The sequence below is a fragment of the Hyaena hyaena genome, unplaced genomic scaffold (assembly GCF_003009895.1).
Source record: "Hyaena hyaena isolate Hyena2069 unplaced genomic scaffold, ASM300989v1 scaffold_645, whole genome shotgun sequence".
NCBI lineage: Eukaryota > Metazoa > Chordata > Mammalia > Carnivora > Hyaenidae > Hyaena > Hyaena hyaena.
Window position 1 is genome coordinate 607,274 of NW_024081272.1, and position 16,125 is coordinate 623,398.

Genomic DNA, 16,125 nt, shown 5'->3' on the forward strand with positions numbered 1-16,125 from the left:
ATAGTTCATATAAACCTTCATATCAATGCTACAGAATTCAAGAAAGGAAGAAGTAAGCTATGAATGAGATAAAACAACAACTTCAAATATATAAGATTCTCCTGATGGCAGAATGAAATAAAACATACCTAATACAGTTAAAGTTGCCATAGCAACAGTAAAGTTGCGGGTGCCTGGGGTTGTGGCCCGACAAACATACACTCCAGCATGTTGCAGTCTGACGTCAGATATCATGAGATTACCATTTCCAAGTACCCGAGTATTAAAGACATCAATGGACTTGTGATCTATTTCCAAGACAATACTTTAATTAAAACAATGTAACATATGATCTAAAATTATATCAAAAGATCACTATCTAATCATATCATAAAAAGTATAAAATGTGCTATACAAAAACCTTTTCTCTACACACTGAAATGCCCAAAAGTTAAAAGTCACTTAAATGCCAAACATGTGTTTTATATATAAAATAAACATTTTATCAGTTTCATTAGAATGAACAATGTTTAAAGACTTTTCTCCTTGAGAAAACTTACCAAGGCGGCTCCAAGAAATGATTGGTTTAGGATTTCCCGTGGCCACGCATTCCAAAACAACAGTCTGATGAAGAGACGTTGTTATGTTCTGTGGGCCTGCTATAATGGTTGGTGTGTAGAAGGAATTAGACTCTTCAGCTTTGGGGAGGAAAAGGCATAATATAAAAATAAAGTATCAATAAGAAATAATAAGTGAAACAAGTTAAAATATCTATTCTTAAGTTATTCACGTTTCAAAATATAAATTTACTGAGATATAACTCACTTAAACATACAATGCACCATTCTAAGTGATTCAATGATTTTTAGTTTTTTCAGAGTTGGGAACTATTACCACAATCAATTTTAGAACATTTCCATCACCACAAAAAGAAACACCATACCCATTAGCAATCTCCTCTCCCCACAGCCTAGCAACCACTAATCTTTTTGTCTCTTTGGATTTGCCTATTCCAGACATTTCATAACAAAGGAACCATATATTATATGATCTTTTTTGCCTGGTTTCTTTTTACTTAGCATAATGTTTTCAAGATTCATCCATGTTGCAACGTGTACTAGCATTTCTATCTTTTTATTGAGTAACAAGAATAGAATAAGATTTAATCATATAGATACAACAAATTTTATTTATCCATTCTTCAGCTGATAGACGTTTAGGTTGTTCCATATCGTTCACTTTTAATGGAGGTTCAAATATTCATTTAATCCTTTCGCTAATCTTCTTAAGAATTTATGTGACAGGGGAGAAGTATGAAAGTGCTTTTGCCTTTAATCTTTCATACCAGGAAGCTAACAGATACTACGTGATATTAAAACAAGGCATTAAAAATATAATTTCATTTTCTCAACAGTTTCCAAAGGGATTTAAAAACATGTTTTTAATGTTTATTTATTTTTGAGAGAGACAGACAGACTGTGAGTGGGGGAGGGGCAGAGGGAGACACAAAATGTGAAGCAGGCTCCAGGCTCTGAGCTGTCAGCACAGAGGCCAATGTGGGGCTTGACCTCATGAACCGTTAGTTCATGACTGAGCCGAAGTCAGATGCTTAACCAACTGAGCCACCCAGATACCCCTTCCAAAGAGATTTTTTAACTTTCAAGAATCTTTTCGGAATCTTGTGGAAAGTTAACATTCATATGAAGTTCAATAATGTCTTTCATCCAGATTTTCTTCCACTATATTCAAGTAAATTTATTTTAAAATAAAAAACTAGCATGTATAGTTCCATTTTAACAAAATATATATTGTTTTTCATACTTATCTCTTCAGCTAGTTTCCCTTCTAACTATGTTCATGTATAGCAAAATATATAAAATTATGTTCACTTAAGGTTAACAATGATAATTTTTGGGTACTAGAACTGGGGGGATAGTTAGGGAAGATATTTTTAACTTCTATCTTTATACTTTTTTATACTGTTTAATGTAAAAATATTTACCTTTTTTACTTTTATAGACAATACTCTATATAATATGCATGTGTTATTTTTACAAATGCAAATTATAATTTTTCTTAAAACAGCAAAAAATGCCAAACTGGAAACAAATAGATTTATTGATAATGGACAATTTTGGTGGAAATGGATAATGGTTTGTCTCTTTTTTGCATTTTATATTTTAAAAACAAAAGTGAAATATTTACAGCACAAATATTCATTCTTTCTTAAAGATTGTGATATAACATAAAACGAGCTGGCCTGTAAAAGAAGAGGTGCCTAATAAGGGTAAAAATGACCATATCCAACTGAATTACAATAATCTAAATGAAACTAAAGTACTACTTTATGGCATACTGCTACCACCAGAGAAGAAAAACAGCTGGGCCAATAAAAACTGAAATAACTTCTGTGTGTTACCTGGAATCACTGTTAGAGAGGCCTCTATACTTTTACGTCTGTGGGCTACAGTAGCAGCAACACAACGATAATTTCCAGTATCCCTTTGGCCAACATCATAGATCTGCAATACTCCTGTTGGTAGGGCTGTTATCCTGTTATGAGAAATAAGATGATTAAGTTCTTTGTAGATTTTAAATCTGATTTTAACATGCATTCTATGATTAAGATTTAATATGTTCAACCTTTTTAAAGTGCCAAATGCAATAGTTTCAAGACCCTTTAAAATATTAGCTTGATTCAATTGTTTGCATTTGGGTCACTACAGCTCTCCAAAGCATAAATAATTATGCAGTCTGTGGTTTGTGAAATCTGTCAATCTAATTTTACACAGAATTACATTTGACATTATAGCTTCTACAAATGGTGGTCTACAGCTTAGTATGACTTTTTTCAAATCTTGATTTCTTGCCTATAAATATAGATGTAGTCTCCATGGTACACCTGGATATAAATTAAAAAAAAAACTTTCTTGAATAACTTCTTTCAACTCAATACCCTACCATTTTAGCAAGTGATTTTTATCTACTTTGGAATACTGCTACTCATTAGAATAGGAATCAAACTTTTTGGAATTTCTACTAAGTTCTTGATCCGTAAACCTCAACCACCTTCAGAGCACAGGTATGTGTGCATGTGTGCATACATGTATATGTGAATAGTGGGAAGTGGAACGTGGAGACAGAAGTGGGCAGCTACCAGGGTATACATAGGAGACCCCTACAGTAGTACTGCTATTGGCAGCAATGAAGGTCTAATTTGGTTTCCTAAAACCTTGGGCTATAAACCAGGTATTCAAGTGGTCCTTTGGTTGGAAAAGATATTTGAGGAAAGCAACAAAGTAATAAATAGGCTATTTGAATTATGATCTAAACCAAAAAACAGAAACTATTCTCCATTTGTCAGAGAATGATGATCTAATTCTTTCCCTCAGTCTGCAATGTATTTAAGAAGTTGATAACTGCTACTGTTATTGAAAATAAGCTCCATAATGGTCTTTCCCTGTATAAGTCTCATGATATCTTCATTACTCCTGTATCATCTCCAAAGACAAAAGCTGCATTTACCTGTCCATAGTTACAGGGAGGGCTGTCCGATTTAATTCCCATGTTATGACTGCAGGAGGGTTTGAAGAAATCTTGCATGCAAATCTAGCAACTCCACCTTCGTGGACCTCAGTAGAAATTGGCTGAACTTCAAATGCAGAAATAGCTTTAAGACAAAGTTTGACAAATTTAGATTAAATGCATGCACTATTATACTGTACTGTACTTGGAAACAACATCATGCTAGATATTATGTATCAGACTTGAATTCTTGCCCAGACAGAAGACCAACACAATTTAACTAGCACAAAGATAATTTAGGTAATAATTATAGAAAAACCACTGGCAGTTGCCTAGCTCAGGGAATCTAGTCTTTCCAGGAAGAGATTCTCAAAGAACTTGCAACCTATTTGGAGAAAAAATTTAACATAACTGAAGCAAAAATAAACACTTAATAATGCTATGTAATCATATACCAAACTTTGTGGTACAAACTTCAAATACTACTGTATTTCAGAGAAGAGGGATATCAAAGGAAACAGATTAGAAAGGCAAAATCATTTGTAGGGATTGGTTTTAAATTAAGTTTTGAAGACTCATTTCAGATGGGAGGGGGGAAATAAAGACATTCTACATGTATAGCCTGTGTTCACAGGATTGTAAGGAAAGAGCCAGGACTAACTACTGTAGAATATTTCAGATTAAGTGTTCATGGAAAAGTAGAAGGTGAGTAGAGATAAAGAAGATTTATAACATGGCACAAATGAAGATATCACTGAAAAATTTTGAGCAAAGGACAGTAGTAATCCTGATAACAGCAGAGTTTGGGAAAAATCAATCAGGCTTTGCTACACAGGATAGAGTGAAAAAAGGAGCTTCAAGTCAAAAGACCAACAGCCTGTTTAAGTAGGAATGACAGAATTGGGTGTGGCTATATGAATGGTGAGGCTCTACAGATATCTTAATGGAAACAAAGACTTCATTCTTATTGGACACAGACATGTCACTCTGTGTTTGGAGTCAAATGAGGTTGGTATTGATGGAGCTGAATGAGAAAGGAGAGAGAAGGCAAATGATGTGTGTGTTTGATGAATAAAAGGTAGAGAGACTCAAGAGGCTATTTTTAGCCTCATTTCTTCCCAAGTAGAGATAAATCTCTAAGTGTTGATATTTCTAAAGATAATTCTTTCTCATTCTAGGCAAGCCTCCAGGAGCTGGTTATCAGTCTCCATGGTTTTATATTTTGATTGAGTCCAGACTCCAGGTAACAGTGTGGATTTCCTTTCCTGTACTGTCTTCTAGAACATAAATAAAGGGAAGGCCGCAATGATGGTCTTACTCCCCCTCCACAGACTCCAGTTCAAAAAAGGAGATAAGCCTTTATGGTTTATCAACAAAATGAGAAGTTATGAAGAAAAGCAGAGGGAATAAGATCTACATGACTTATGCTTCATTAGACTGGAAAGGGTAAAAGGTGATGGAAGACTACAAATTCTGCATCAATCTATAAACAAATCACAACACTTGAGAGGTAAAGCACAAAGCCAGTAAATAATGATGAAAATATTCTTAAGAGCATCTACTTCCAAAAAGCAGACTGGGGGTAGAGTAATACTTTAATGTGTGTATAGAACAAAAAATTTCTGCCTCCTCAAGAACAATGATTCTCAAGCTGCTACTGTCAGTGGATAACAAAGTCGGAACTATTTTCAAGATCACTATCATCTGCCTTTTTTACTCTTATTTGTAGAGTGTACAGAATTTTCCAGAAACTACATGATGGGATGATATTACAACAGGCTCAATGCAGAAGGAGATATATGTGAGAATCCAGCTGTCTACTATCAAGCTAATTAAAGAGATTTGCACAAATGCAAAACAATTCTTCTCCTCTTAAAATTTTTTTGCTTTGGAAAACAGTTATGTTTCATTAAATGTGACATGTTAATATGTAACAGATCAATCCTTTCATTTTAAAATTAATGAAATTTCTTAAATTTCACAGTTTTAATATCTAACACTATGTCTCAATAGATGTAACCTACATAAATAAATGCTCTTTGCGGTCTTCAATGAATTTTAAGAGCATAAAGAATAAGACTAAAATTTTTAAGAACCTATGTCAAAAACATCAAACTCTAAATATCAATATAGTTTTTCTTATTAATTGCCTCTATAATCACTTTGTGGGATGTTAATCTACTTACAGACATTTTCTTTTTTCTTTTAACTTTTTTTTTAATGTCTTATTTATTTCTAGGAGAGAGAGAGAGAGAGAGAGAGAGAGACAGCGTGAGCAGGAGAGGGTCAGAGAGAGATGGAGTCACAGACTCTGAGACAGGCTCCGGGCTCTGGGCTGGCAGTCAGCACAGAGCCCGATGCGGGGCTCGAACCCACGAACCGCGAGATCATGACCTAAGTGAAAGTCAGACCTTTAACCGACTAAGCCACCCAGGCGCCCCTACTTACAGACATTTTCATTCTGTATCAAACTTATGGTCCACCTACTGAAGAATAAGGAAATAAATATTTATCTTCAAAGTTATCAAGTTTGCAATAGAATAGCCTGATTTCTTGATAACAATGTAAGCTTATCTGTCTACAAATAACTAAACTTTTGTGGAATACATTCACATTTAGGGGGAATTAGGACCTAAGTTTCCATAAATTTAATGCCTGATTTATGAAGCATTAATTTCTCTTACTGATCCCATATTTACTTTTTTCATGTATGAAGGGTGACTATTTATTCTGGTTGTCATTCATAAGCCAGAGTGTATTCAACTTACATACTTCAAAGTGAGAAATTTATCTTAATCTCCAGTCTCTACCACGCTACGCTGAAATATCCAATATACTTTAATTTTTCTTCATAAAGTAGTTGTTCCTTCTGCCCTATTTGACTTCTTCCATCACCCCAGAACAGATGAAGTACCTGATTCAGTATGTTTTATCTCATCTCTTTCTCTCTTATAACTGATTTCTCTTTATCCCTCTAATAGTCCTCTCTTTGATCGAGGACACTATTATCTCCTGCCTGGAAGTATTGTAGGTACCTCTTAGGGGCTATTTCTTCTACCAGCAGAGTTACCTCCAGAGTGATGGTCAAAAAATAAAATTTGACTTGTGTGGCTGATGAATTTAGTCCCTGCAAAATTCTCTTGCCTCAATCACGTACAGTTTTGTTCCATGTGTACTAAACTACTAATTCTCTGAATATATCATGATATTGCACACCTCTAAGCCTTCTATGAGCATATCCTTCTCTCTCAAATATCCGAGGTCCCTCTGTCCACCTGATGAAACCCTGTCATCATTTACAGCCTAGTTCACTTGTCCCATCCTTTGGGAAGTTGCTCCTGATCACCTTCTCTGCAACTTCTGTACACTGCAGACCTCTGCTGTTACTTTTATCCCACAGTAATACAGCTACTGGTTCACAATTTTTCTCCCATTCTACACTGGGAACTCACTGAGGGCTAGTAATGGGTCATAGTCTTTGAAAGATCCCTGCAGACAGTGAATGGCACACTCGGCACTAAAACAATACTTATTCAACTGAACTTATACATATTTTTTCTTCATTTGTATTAGATCTTTAAACACAGTAACCAGAAAGGTAGGGAGTTTCCCAGGTATAAATACAGATACTTCTCATTTTGAGAAGAAAAAAATGCTTTTCATAATTTTGTTGTTTGTTGTAATTCCAAATGGTGTCCAGTATTTTAGTGGCATTATCTTTGGAGACAACAATCTAATCCTCCTCAATTAAATGATTTTTATGAAGATTAAATAAGCCAGTAAGTGAGGGGTCTTTATATAAGACTTTTTTTTAAATTTTTTTTTTAAATTTTTTTTTATGTTTTATTTATTTCTAGGAGAGAGAGAGACAGCACGGGCAGGGGAGGGTCAGAGAGAGAGGGAGTCACAGACCGAAAGAGGCTCCAGGCTCTGAGCTGGCAGTCAGCACAGAGCCCGACGCGGGGCTCGAACCCACAACCGCGAGATCATGACCTAAGCGAAAGTCGGACGCTTAACCGACTAAGCCACCCAGGCGCCCCTATATAAGACTTTTTATAAATGTTGTGATTGAGTTTAATAACCACTCTTTTGCCTTGAGTATTTCCCTCCAATCACTTAAGCACTTGAATGTTGTTTTCTACCCTAGATTTCATTGAACCAGTCAAACAATATGATCCCTCTGGATCGATCATTCATTCATTCATTCATTCATTCATTCATTTTGAATGGCTCTCTGCTTTTTCCTCCAGATGCTTAAGTCTATGAAACTCTTAAGGTTTTTATGATAAAAATTGAATTAACTCTGCACTGTGGGTCAAATATGCTAAAACTTTAGAGTCAGCAAATACCAAGAACTAAAATCTAAATGAATGCATCATCTGACTCCATAAGGGTATTTCTTTTGGGGACAGTATGGAAAAACAGCTTTATTGAGATATAATCATATAGCATGTAATTTACATACCATTCAATTCACTCACTCACCAAAGAGCAGAATTCAATGGTTTTTAGTACAGAGTTTACAACCATCTTCATAATCAATTTTAGAATATTTTCATCATTCCAAAATGAAATCTCATATCCTTTAATTATCACTCCCTAATCTACCCATCCCCTCCCCTACTCCAGCCCTAGGGAATCACTAATCTACTTTCCTTCCTCCCTCCACAGCTTTGTTGTATTGAAACTGACATACAACATTTTGTACAATGTGATTAGCTGATGCACGTATACACTGGGAAATGATGATCACAAGAAGGTAAGTTAATACATCCATCAAATAAGGGTATTTCTTTTTTTATTTTAAGTTTATTCATTTACTCTGAGAAAGACAAAAAGAGAGCTGGGGAGGGGCTGAGAGAGAGACTCCAAAGCAGGCTCTGTGCTGCCAGAGTAGAGCCTGATTCGGGGCTCCAACTCACGAACCATGAACTCAAGACCTGAGATGAAATCAAGAGGTGGACACTTAATGGAATGAGCTCACTCTGGTTCTCAGTAAGGTCTCAAGCAAGTATCAAAAAATTTTAAATTCTCCTAAACACCTTTATATTTTAACATTTCTAACTTTCTGGCCCCTTTTGAAAATTCAACCTGCTGGCAAAATGATTTTTCTCAAAGAAGGCCAAGCCAGATACCCTTGGGAGCTCTCATTAGTATCTCTGAGACTAAAGAAAAAGGCATTTATGATTCAACAATAAAAATAAGTTGTCATTCTTCTGTTTGTAACCCGTCAATCAACTCCATTTTCTTCCCTCACCTCTGAGAATCTGATGTATCTGCCTTCTCTCCCTCTCTGTCTCTCTCCTGCATATTTAAAGTCTTCTGGATCTTTCCATCAGTCAGCCTTAAAAGTGATTAAGTTTTTCCAAACCTCAAAACACAAAAAAGAAAATTCCAGATCTCTATGGCATGTAGCCCTCTAGCAGCTATCCACTTTCTTCGCCCTGGCATCAAAACTTTGCTAAAGAGTAGTTTATTCTAGTTGCTTCCCCTTCTTCCTCTCTGACTTTATGCCTCAAACATCTAATCTGCCTTCTTACCTATTAATTAACTGAAACAGTGTCTAGGACATTGCACACTTATTTCTTACACACTTACTTTTTTAAAAAGCTTATTTATTTAAGAGACACAAGCTGGGGAGGGGCAGAGAGAGAGGGAGAACCCCAAGCAGGCTCTGCACTGTCAGCACAGAGCCCAACGCAGGGCTCAAACTCACGAAACTATGAGATCATGATCTGAGCTGAAATCACAAGTCAGACACTTAACCAAGTGAGCCACCTAGGCGCTCCTCTTACACATTTCCTTAGCTCTTATTTCTCGGATTCCTCCTTCCAGTCTCCCTTTTCAAGGGTGCTCCCTCCTCTGCCCGTTCCTCCAGAAATTCTCTATTCTTTTCTCTCTCCAGATTCTCCTTGGGTAATCTCATCCACATTCAGTTTTCAATGACTTCCATCTCTCACTGTGGATTCCTCTATGGATTCCCCCCAAATACATCTCCAGCTTGGATCATCATCCCCAAAGCTTCACACTCATAGCTTCAATTGCTATTAGATATCTTCACCTATAATTTATAAAAGGCACTTCTAACTCATTAAGTCTAAAATGAAATCATCTTCTTTCCTCCAAGCCTGCATCTCCACTTCAGTTTGTCACATGACTATCCAGATACTCACCTGAGCTACACACTACTAACTCCTTGTTCTGCATTCTCATTCATTTTTCCCACTGATTTTAACCCCTTAACACACGTCAAATCCACTCCTGTGTTCCTCTCCCAATGTCTCTCACTGGAACCATTATTAAAGTCTCTTTTCTGGTCTCCTTACTCCTATTTCCCCTCTTCCCTGCTTCAAAAACATCCTCTAGATGAACACAAGTGTTTGATATGGCTACACTGGGCTCACAAGCAGCTTCCACCTATTAAGTCAAAAGGCTTCCATAAGTCAACCCATTACTGCTAAAATCAAAAAAGGAATAATCTCAAAAAAAATGTGATTCCAGTTTTAAACGTTGTCAAAAGCACTGTGCCTTAGTAACCCCTCCGTCTAAGTCTTTAAACTGCTTAGCCTAATTAGAAAACCTGAATGTATATAGCCTTGCTACATCAAAAGATAAATAGTTTTCTTTATGCCAACTACATATTTTTAATTCTTTTTGGCTGAGTACATTCTCAACAAACAGATTCACTGGTTCTCTTCTGCAAAAAGAAAAAGTAGTTTGAGGCACATGAGTGGCTCAGACGGTTGAGCTCAGGTCATGTTCTCACAGTTCCTGAGTTCAAGCCCCACATCTGGCTTGCTGCTGTAAGCGCAAAGCCTGCTTTGGATCCTCTGTCTCCCTCTTTCTCCGTGCCCCCCCCTCAAAAAAAATAAATGTTAAAAAAAAAAAGTGGTTTGGCATTGATTACCCCAAACCAAACTGTTTATATGGTAAGCGGACAACAGTTTTTAAATTTTCTTAATGTTTTATTTATTTTTGAGACAGAGAGAGACAGAGCATGAACAGGTATGGGGAAGAGAAAGAGGGGGACATGGAATCTGAAGTGAGCTCCAGGCTATGAGCTGTCAGCACAGAGGCCAATGCAGGGCTCGAACCCACGAACTGTGAGATCATGACCTGAGCTGAAGTCGGACGCTCAACCGACTGAGCCACCCAGGCGCCCCAACAGTTTTAAAATAGTCATTCTTAAGTAGCTATTTTTAAAAAACACTGAATATCTCTATTAGAGATACACATAACTATGACACAAAGTCATATAATATCAATCCCATTATCTGTATAGTCACACCATTCATTCAGCTTGTAGTTAACCCATGCTGGCAGGCTTTAAGTCAAGCAATTATTTATAAAATACTGGGCCATATTAACTATCTCCCCAATCCAGGAAAGGATTTTAATTACACTTATTTTAGAAATTTTAGGCTAGTAATCTCTTCTAAGTTCATTCATTCATTCAACAAATATTTATTCAGTGTCTAGTATATTAATTACACTTATATTAGAAAAATTTTGACTAGTAATCTCATCTAAATTCATTAATTTGTTCAACAAATATTTATTCAGTGTCTAGCATAATCTAGGTGTTGAAGATCCAATAATAAACAAAACCAATAGAGGTACAATCCTCAGGGATCTTTGTCTAGTGATGCAGAAAGGCATTTAACTAAATTACTATGCAAGTATATAACTTCAAATTGTGGTAAGTGCCTTCAAGGAAAAGTACCAAGAATTATGAAAGCACATAACAAATTATAATACGGATAAAAATAACAATAGCTTAAAATATTTTATTGCCTGGCAGTGCTTTAAGTGCAATATATATTCCAATTTATTTAAACCCCATAACTATTATTACCCCCAAAGTTTAGTTGAAGAAACTGAGGCACAGGAGATTAAGCAACTTACTCAAGGTTCTGCAGCTATAAAGTAGTGAGGCTGGGATCTAAATCCAAGTAACCTCCACAGACCCTTATGTGAATTTTCTCATGAGTACAAGTTTGAGATCCTCAAGTTTTTGTTGAAGATAAAAATATTGGTTCTACATCCAAGCAGCTCTACTGCTCTGGTATAAGTTAATAGGTATTGAATTTCTAGTTGGATAAGAGTATGTGTTAAAATCCTAAATTTCCAAAGCAGAGTAACACCTTTAAACTCCTGTATACTAGGATTCTGAGGCTATGGCTTTCATCTTGAACAGGAGTTCCTCTATTTCTAGGAACCCATTAGGATAAGAGAGATCAGAATGCATGTTAATTGAATCATACTAACTTAGTCTAATATTTATTTAGGAGTCAACTATATTTTTAAAGAATCTACTTAAGGGGAGCCTGGGTGGTTCAGTTGGTTGAAGGTCTGACTTTGGCTCAGGTCATGATCTAGTGGTTCATGAGTTAGAGCCCACAGCCCCTTTGCAGTCAGTGTGAAGGCTGCTTGGGATCCTATGTCCCCTTTTCTCTCTGACCCTTTCCTGCTAGCACTCTGTCTCTCAAAAATAAACATTAAAAAATCTATTTAAAAAATTTACCACATGGGAATGCTAACAATTCCTGTATTATTATTCTCCTAGTTCTAAGCTCATATACATTTGATCATCAGAAAGCCAAGTACCTGGAGAGCACTATTAGAACAGCAGATGAGAGACCAGCTGTGGTTCTGAATGATGCAAGAGACTATGGAATGGAAAGGAGGGCACACATATAAGAGATGATGATGTACAACAAACAAGATGATTTGGCCATAAGGTGTTCAAGGGAAGAAATTGGAAGTATCCAAATGGTTGAGGTTTCTGGCCTATGTACATGGAAGGCTGGGGTATAGTATGGTGTCTGCACAGGAGACAGAGAAGAGGAGCTTAGATTCGTGAATCACCATTATAGACTCTCATTTCCTCAAAATGAGAAAAAATGACATATTAAGGAAGTGTAGGAAGCTATAAAATTAGGCCAAGGATTAATAATACAAACCCTCAAGTATATATCCATTCTAATTAAAAAAAATTTTTTTTAATGCTTATTTATTTTTCAGAGACAGAGAGAGACAGAGCATGAGCAGAGGAGGGGCAGAGAGAGAGACACACACAGAATCTGAAGCAGAGAGCCTGAAATGGAGCTTGAACTCACGAACCGTGAGATCATGACCTGAGCCGAAGACGGGCGCTCAACCGACTGAGTCACCCAGGCACCTACATTCTTGAGTTTTTAAAACAGCAGCCTATAAAAAAGCAACGTATAAACTGTAAAATTAGCAGAGGAAAGAATTTCTAACTTCCGAATCTGTTAGGCTGAACATAGGAAGCACAGTGTTTATTGCTCTTCCACTTTAACTTATTCTCATTTCTTGATGATAGAAGTTAAGGCATTAGAAAACCAAAACAGATGATATGAAGACTAAGGCAGAAGCTTAGCCTTCGCTGGTTTAAAGAAAATCAGGAATAAATTCCAGTATATTATAGGGTATAACTTAGGCAGATAGAAGGAGGCAGTATTGCAGCACAGCCTTGCAGGTAAGGGTGCCCATATTAAAATATATAGCTCTGGGGTAAAGTCATAGCCTTGGTCTCAAGTTCATGTGCTGCGTGCCCTTGAGAAGTCTCAAGCCTCAATATCCCTCAGTAAGATGGGGATAACATTTTATAAGGATATTGAAAAAAATTAAATTATGTGCACATATACATAGGTGTACACATATGCACAGAGAACAACATGAAAATGTGCTCAGGTACTGCTGGGCACCTAGTGAATCCCAGTAGGGTTGCTGCAGGTAGGAACAGTAACAGGATGCCCTGCTAAGAATACACTGCTTTTACCTTCAGGACGATGACTTCAAGGAAAGCAAGCAAAGGATGCCAGTGATCTTATACAGTAAAAATAAACACTGAAGTCCTAACAAGGGCAGAGATATTCTAAGATTTAAGATTCTTCTCTTCTTTTCTGCTAAGCCAGACTACGTAGGCTTTAGGTAAAGGAACATAAAATGAAGAGAAACAAATAATCTTCCCATTTTTTCATGTGCACAGATAAATTATTTCAATGATGAAATAATAGGGGATAGATTACAAGATAATTAAGTTCAGATCCATAAGTGGTAGAATTATGTAAGATGATTTTTTTTGTAATGATATTTTTCTTATAATACACATAGCTAAGAAACAGTAATATTTTAAAATAAATTTTATATGCCTACATGGGACATGGAAGAATTTGTATAAATTTTCTACTGTTGCTCCACTACTTGATATAATTCCTCATCTTTAATTTTTTTCCACCTTCTTTTTAGTACTTTGAACTTTCCTTTCTCTGGGCAGGTATCACCTATGACCTATGGATGCCCAATTCTAACCAGTGCCCTCAATCTTAGAATTACAAGAAAAAGAACATCTGAAAACAGCTCCTTTTCAATAAAATATAAATTATATAGAATTTCACAAGAAAACTCTGAAACTTTAGCATATGAATATACATATCTCTATCACGACAGCTTTAAACTTTGTTTTCCAGTATTGTTTAATTTTGCTTTTTTTAAAGGGGGGTTTTAATCAAGTAAATAAATACATCCTTTAAATGAATGCTAGATCCCTCTAAAACTTTAGTTCACAAACTATTTTCAGCATTATCAGAACATTTTGCACTTCTTTAATGTTCTTATGCAAATCTTGGCTTTCTCCTTGATATGGACTTTGTTTCTGCCAGTTAGGTAGGATTTTACAAGTCTATAGCCTCCTTGTGAAACCCGACCTCTTTCTTCCCTCCACAGCCAGTGCTAACATAAACCAAGAGCCTCACAAGAAGTCATTAAAGCAGTGCTGTTAAGAGGCCAGAGCTCTATAAAATAGGTAAGAAACACAGTGTCAAGAAACATGCTCCATCCTAAAAAACAATCTTGCAAACAAATAAATGTAAGTGCCTATTTTATTTGTGACTTCCTCTTCTCCACCTGTCTACTTAATCATTTGCTTCTATGATTTATAGTCAGAAAAAAATGGAACAAAGATGCTCAAAAGAGAATGTTCTTCAAATCTTTATTTGATCAGAAAGCAACATACAGACGTCTCTACAGTGGATATGTAGGATTACAATTTTAAATTAGTATGCCATTCATGTTTCTAAAAAGGGATGAATAAAATACTTAATACATTTGAATTTTAAAACCAACTAAAATTTATGAGAACACAGTCTTGAAATGATGAACAGTGATTTTTTTAGAGAGTAAAAGAAAGTGGGGGGAAGGACAGGAGGAGGGGCAGAGGGAGGCGGAGAGGGAGAGAGAATCTTAAGCAGGTTCCATGCTCAGTGCAGAGCCAGACATGGGGCTCAATCCCACAACCCTGGGATTATGACCTGAGCTGAAATCAAGAAATAGTCACTCAGCTGACTGAGCCACCCAGGCACCCCAGCCATACATAATTTAAAATAAATTCATAGATTATTCCCTAATTTAAGAAAATCACCTTTGGGGTGCCTGGGTGGCTTAGTCGGTTAAGCATCCGACTTTCGCTTGGGTCATGATCTCACAGTTCATGGGTTCGAGCCCCGTGTCGGGCTCTGTGCTGACTGCCAGCTCAGAGCCTGGAGCCTGTTTCAGTCTGTGACTCCCTCTCTCTCTGACCCTCCCCTGCTCACGCTCTCTCTCTCTCTCTCCTAGAAATAAATAAAAACATTTAAAAAAAAAATAAAAATAAAAATAAAAAAATCACCTTCTTCTATAAATGCAATTTAAAATATTCTTCTACTAAACAGAAAACACTTCAGTCAGTCAGAATCTTGGTGTGGGGTTTTTATCCGTGGCCCGAACACTGTGGATCAGCCAGGGTTCTGAGGCCTCAGACAGTCCAGGACTGTACCAGTTGCTACTGCCATAACCACTCCTTGGGGAGTCCTAAATGGAAGGGGAACATGGCCCATAGTCACATTCTAGCACCCCTATACTGTCTTCATGGGTTTAAGTCACCAATCAGTAGCTCTGGGGACATCTGTAAGCTCATGAAGAATACAACGAGATTCTTAACTCACACTCTTAAATGTGTACAATTTCAGAGTCCATCATGGAGTGTATACAGATTAAAGCTTATTTCTATGACACTGGTCTTTCAAATCATGCATTTATCTATTCAAGACTTTACTAATCGAAATACAGTTGTAACTTTTTATTTCATCAGGCCCAATTCATTCTGAGGCTTCAAACTTGAAGACTGACCTGCAATTGAATGGGATGTAAACCTAGAGACCCGATCCATCGTTTAATCAAAGTATCAGGGTAACTAATTCTTCACCTACTGAGGCAAAAACCAACCAACATACAAATTTCAAACAGAAGTTGAAAATTTTTTATATCCTCAAGACAAGGCAAGAAACTACTTGTACTTTTTAAGAAGTGATTTTATAGAAATAATTTTACCTCCTTAACAAAAATAATATAATAAAGACAGGTGCACTCATTCTTTTTTTTTTTTTAATGTTTATTTATTTATTTTGATAGAGAGGAATAGAGTGTATGCATGAGCCGGAGAGGGGCAGAGAGAGAGAAGAAGAGACAGAATCCCAGGCAGGCTCCATGCTGTTAGCTCAGAGCCTGACACAGGGCTCGAACTTATGAACTGTGAGATCATGACCTAAGCCAAAATCA

General features: G+C 36.5%; 1 protein-coding gene across 1 annotated transcript in view; it reads right to left on the reverse strand.

Moving 5' to 3' along the window:
- The window catches only part of PRTG (protogenin), a 118,508-nt gene that overhangs the window by 57,588 nt on the left and 44,795 nt on the right, over positions 1-16,125 (reverse strand). The window contains exons 3-6 of the mRNA XM_039216581.1: positions 3,505-3,649; positions 2,399-2,532; positions 540-677; positions 129-287 (exon numbers count right to left, since the gene is read on the reverse strand). Coding sequence (XP_039072512.1) covers positions 129-287; positions 540-677; positions 2,399-2,532; positions 3,505-3,649 — 576 coding nt within the window. The remainder of the gene's footprint in view (positions 1-128; positions 288-539; positions 678-2,398; positions 2,533-3,504; positions 3,650-16,125) is intronic.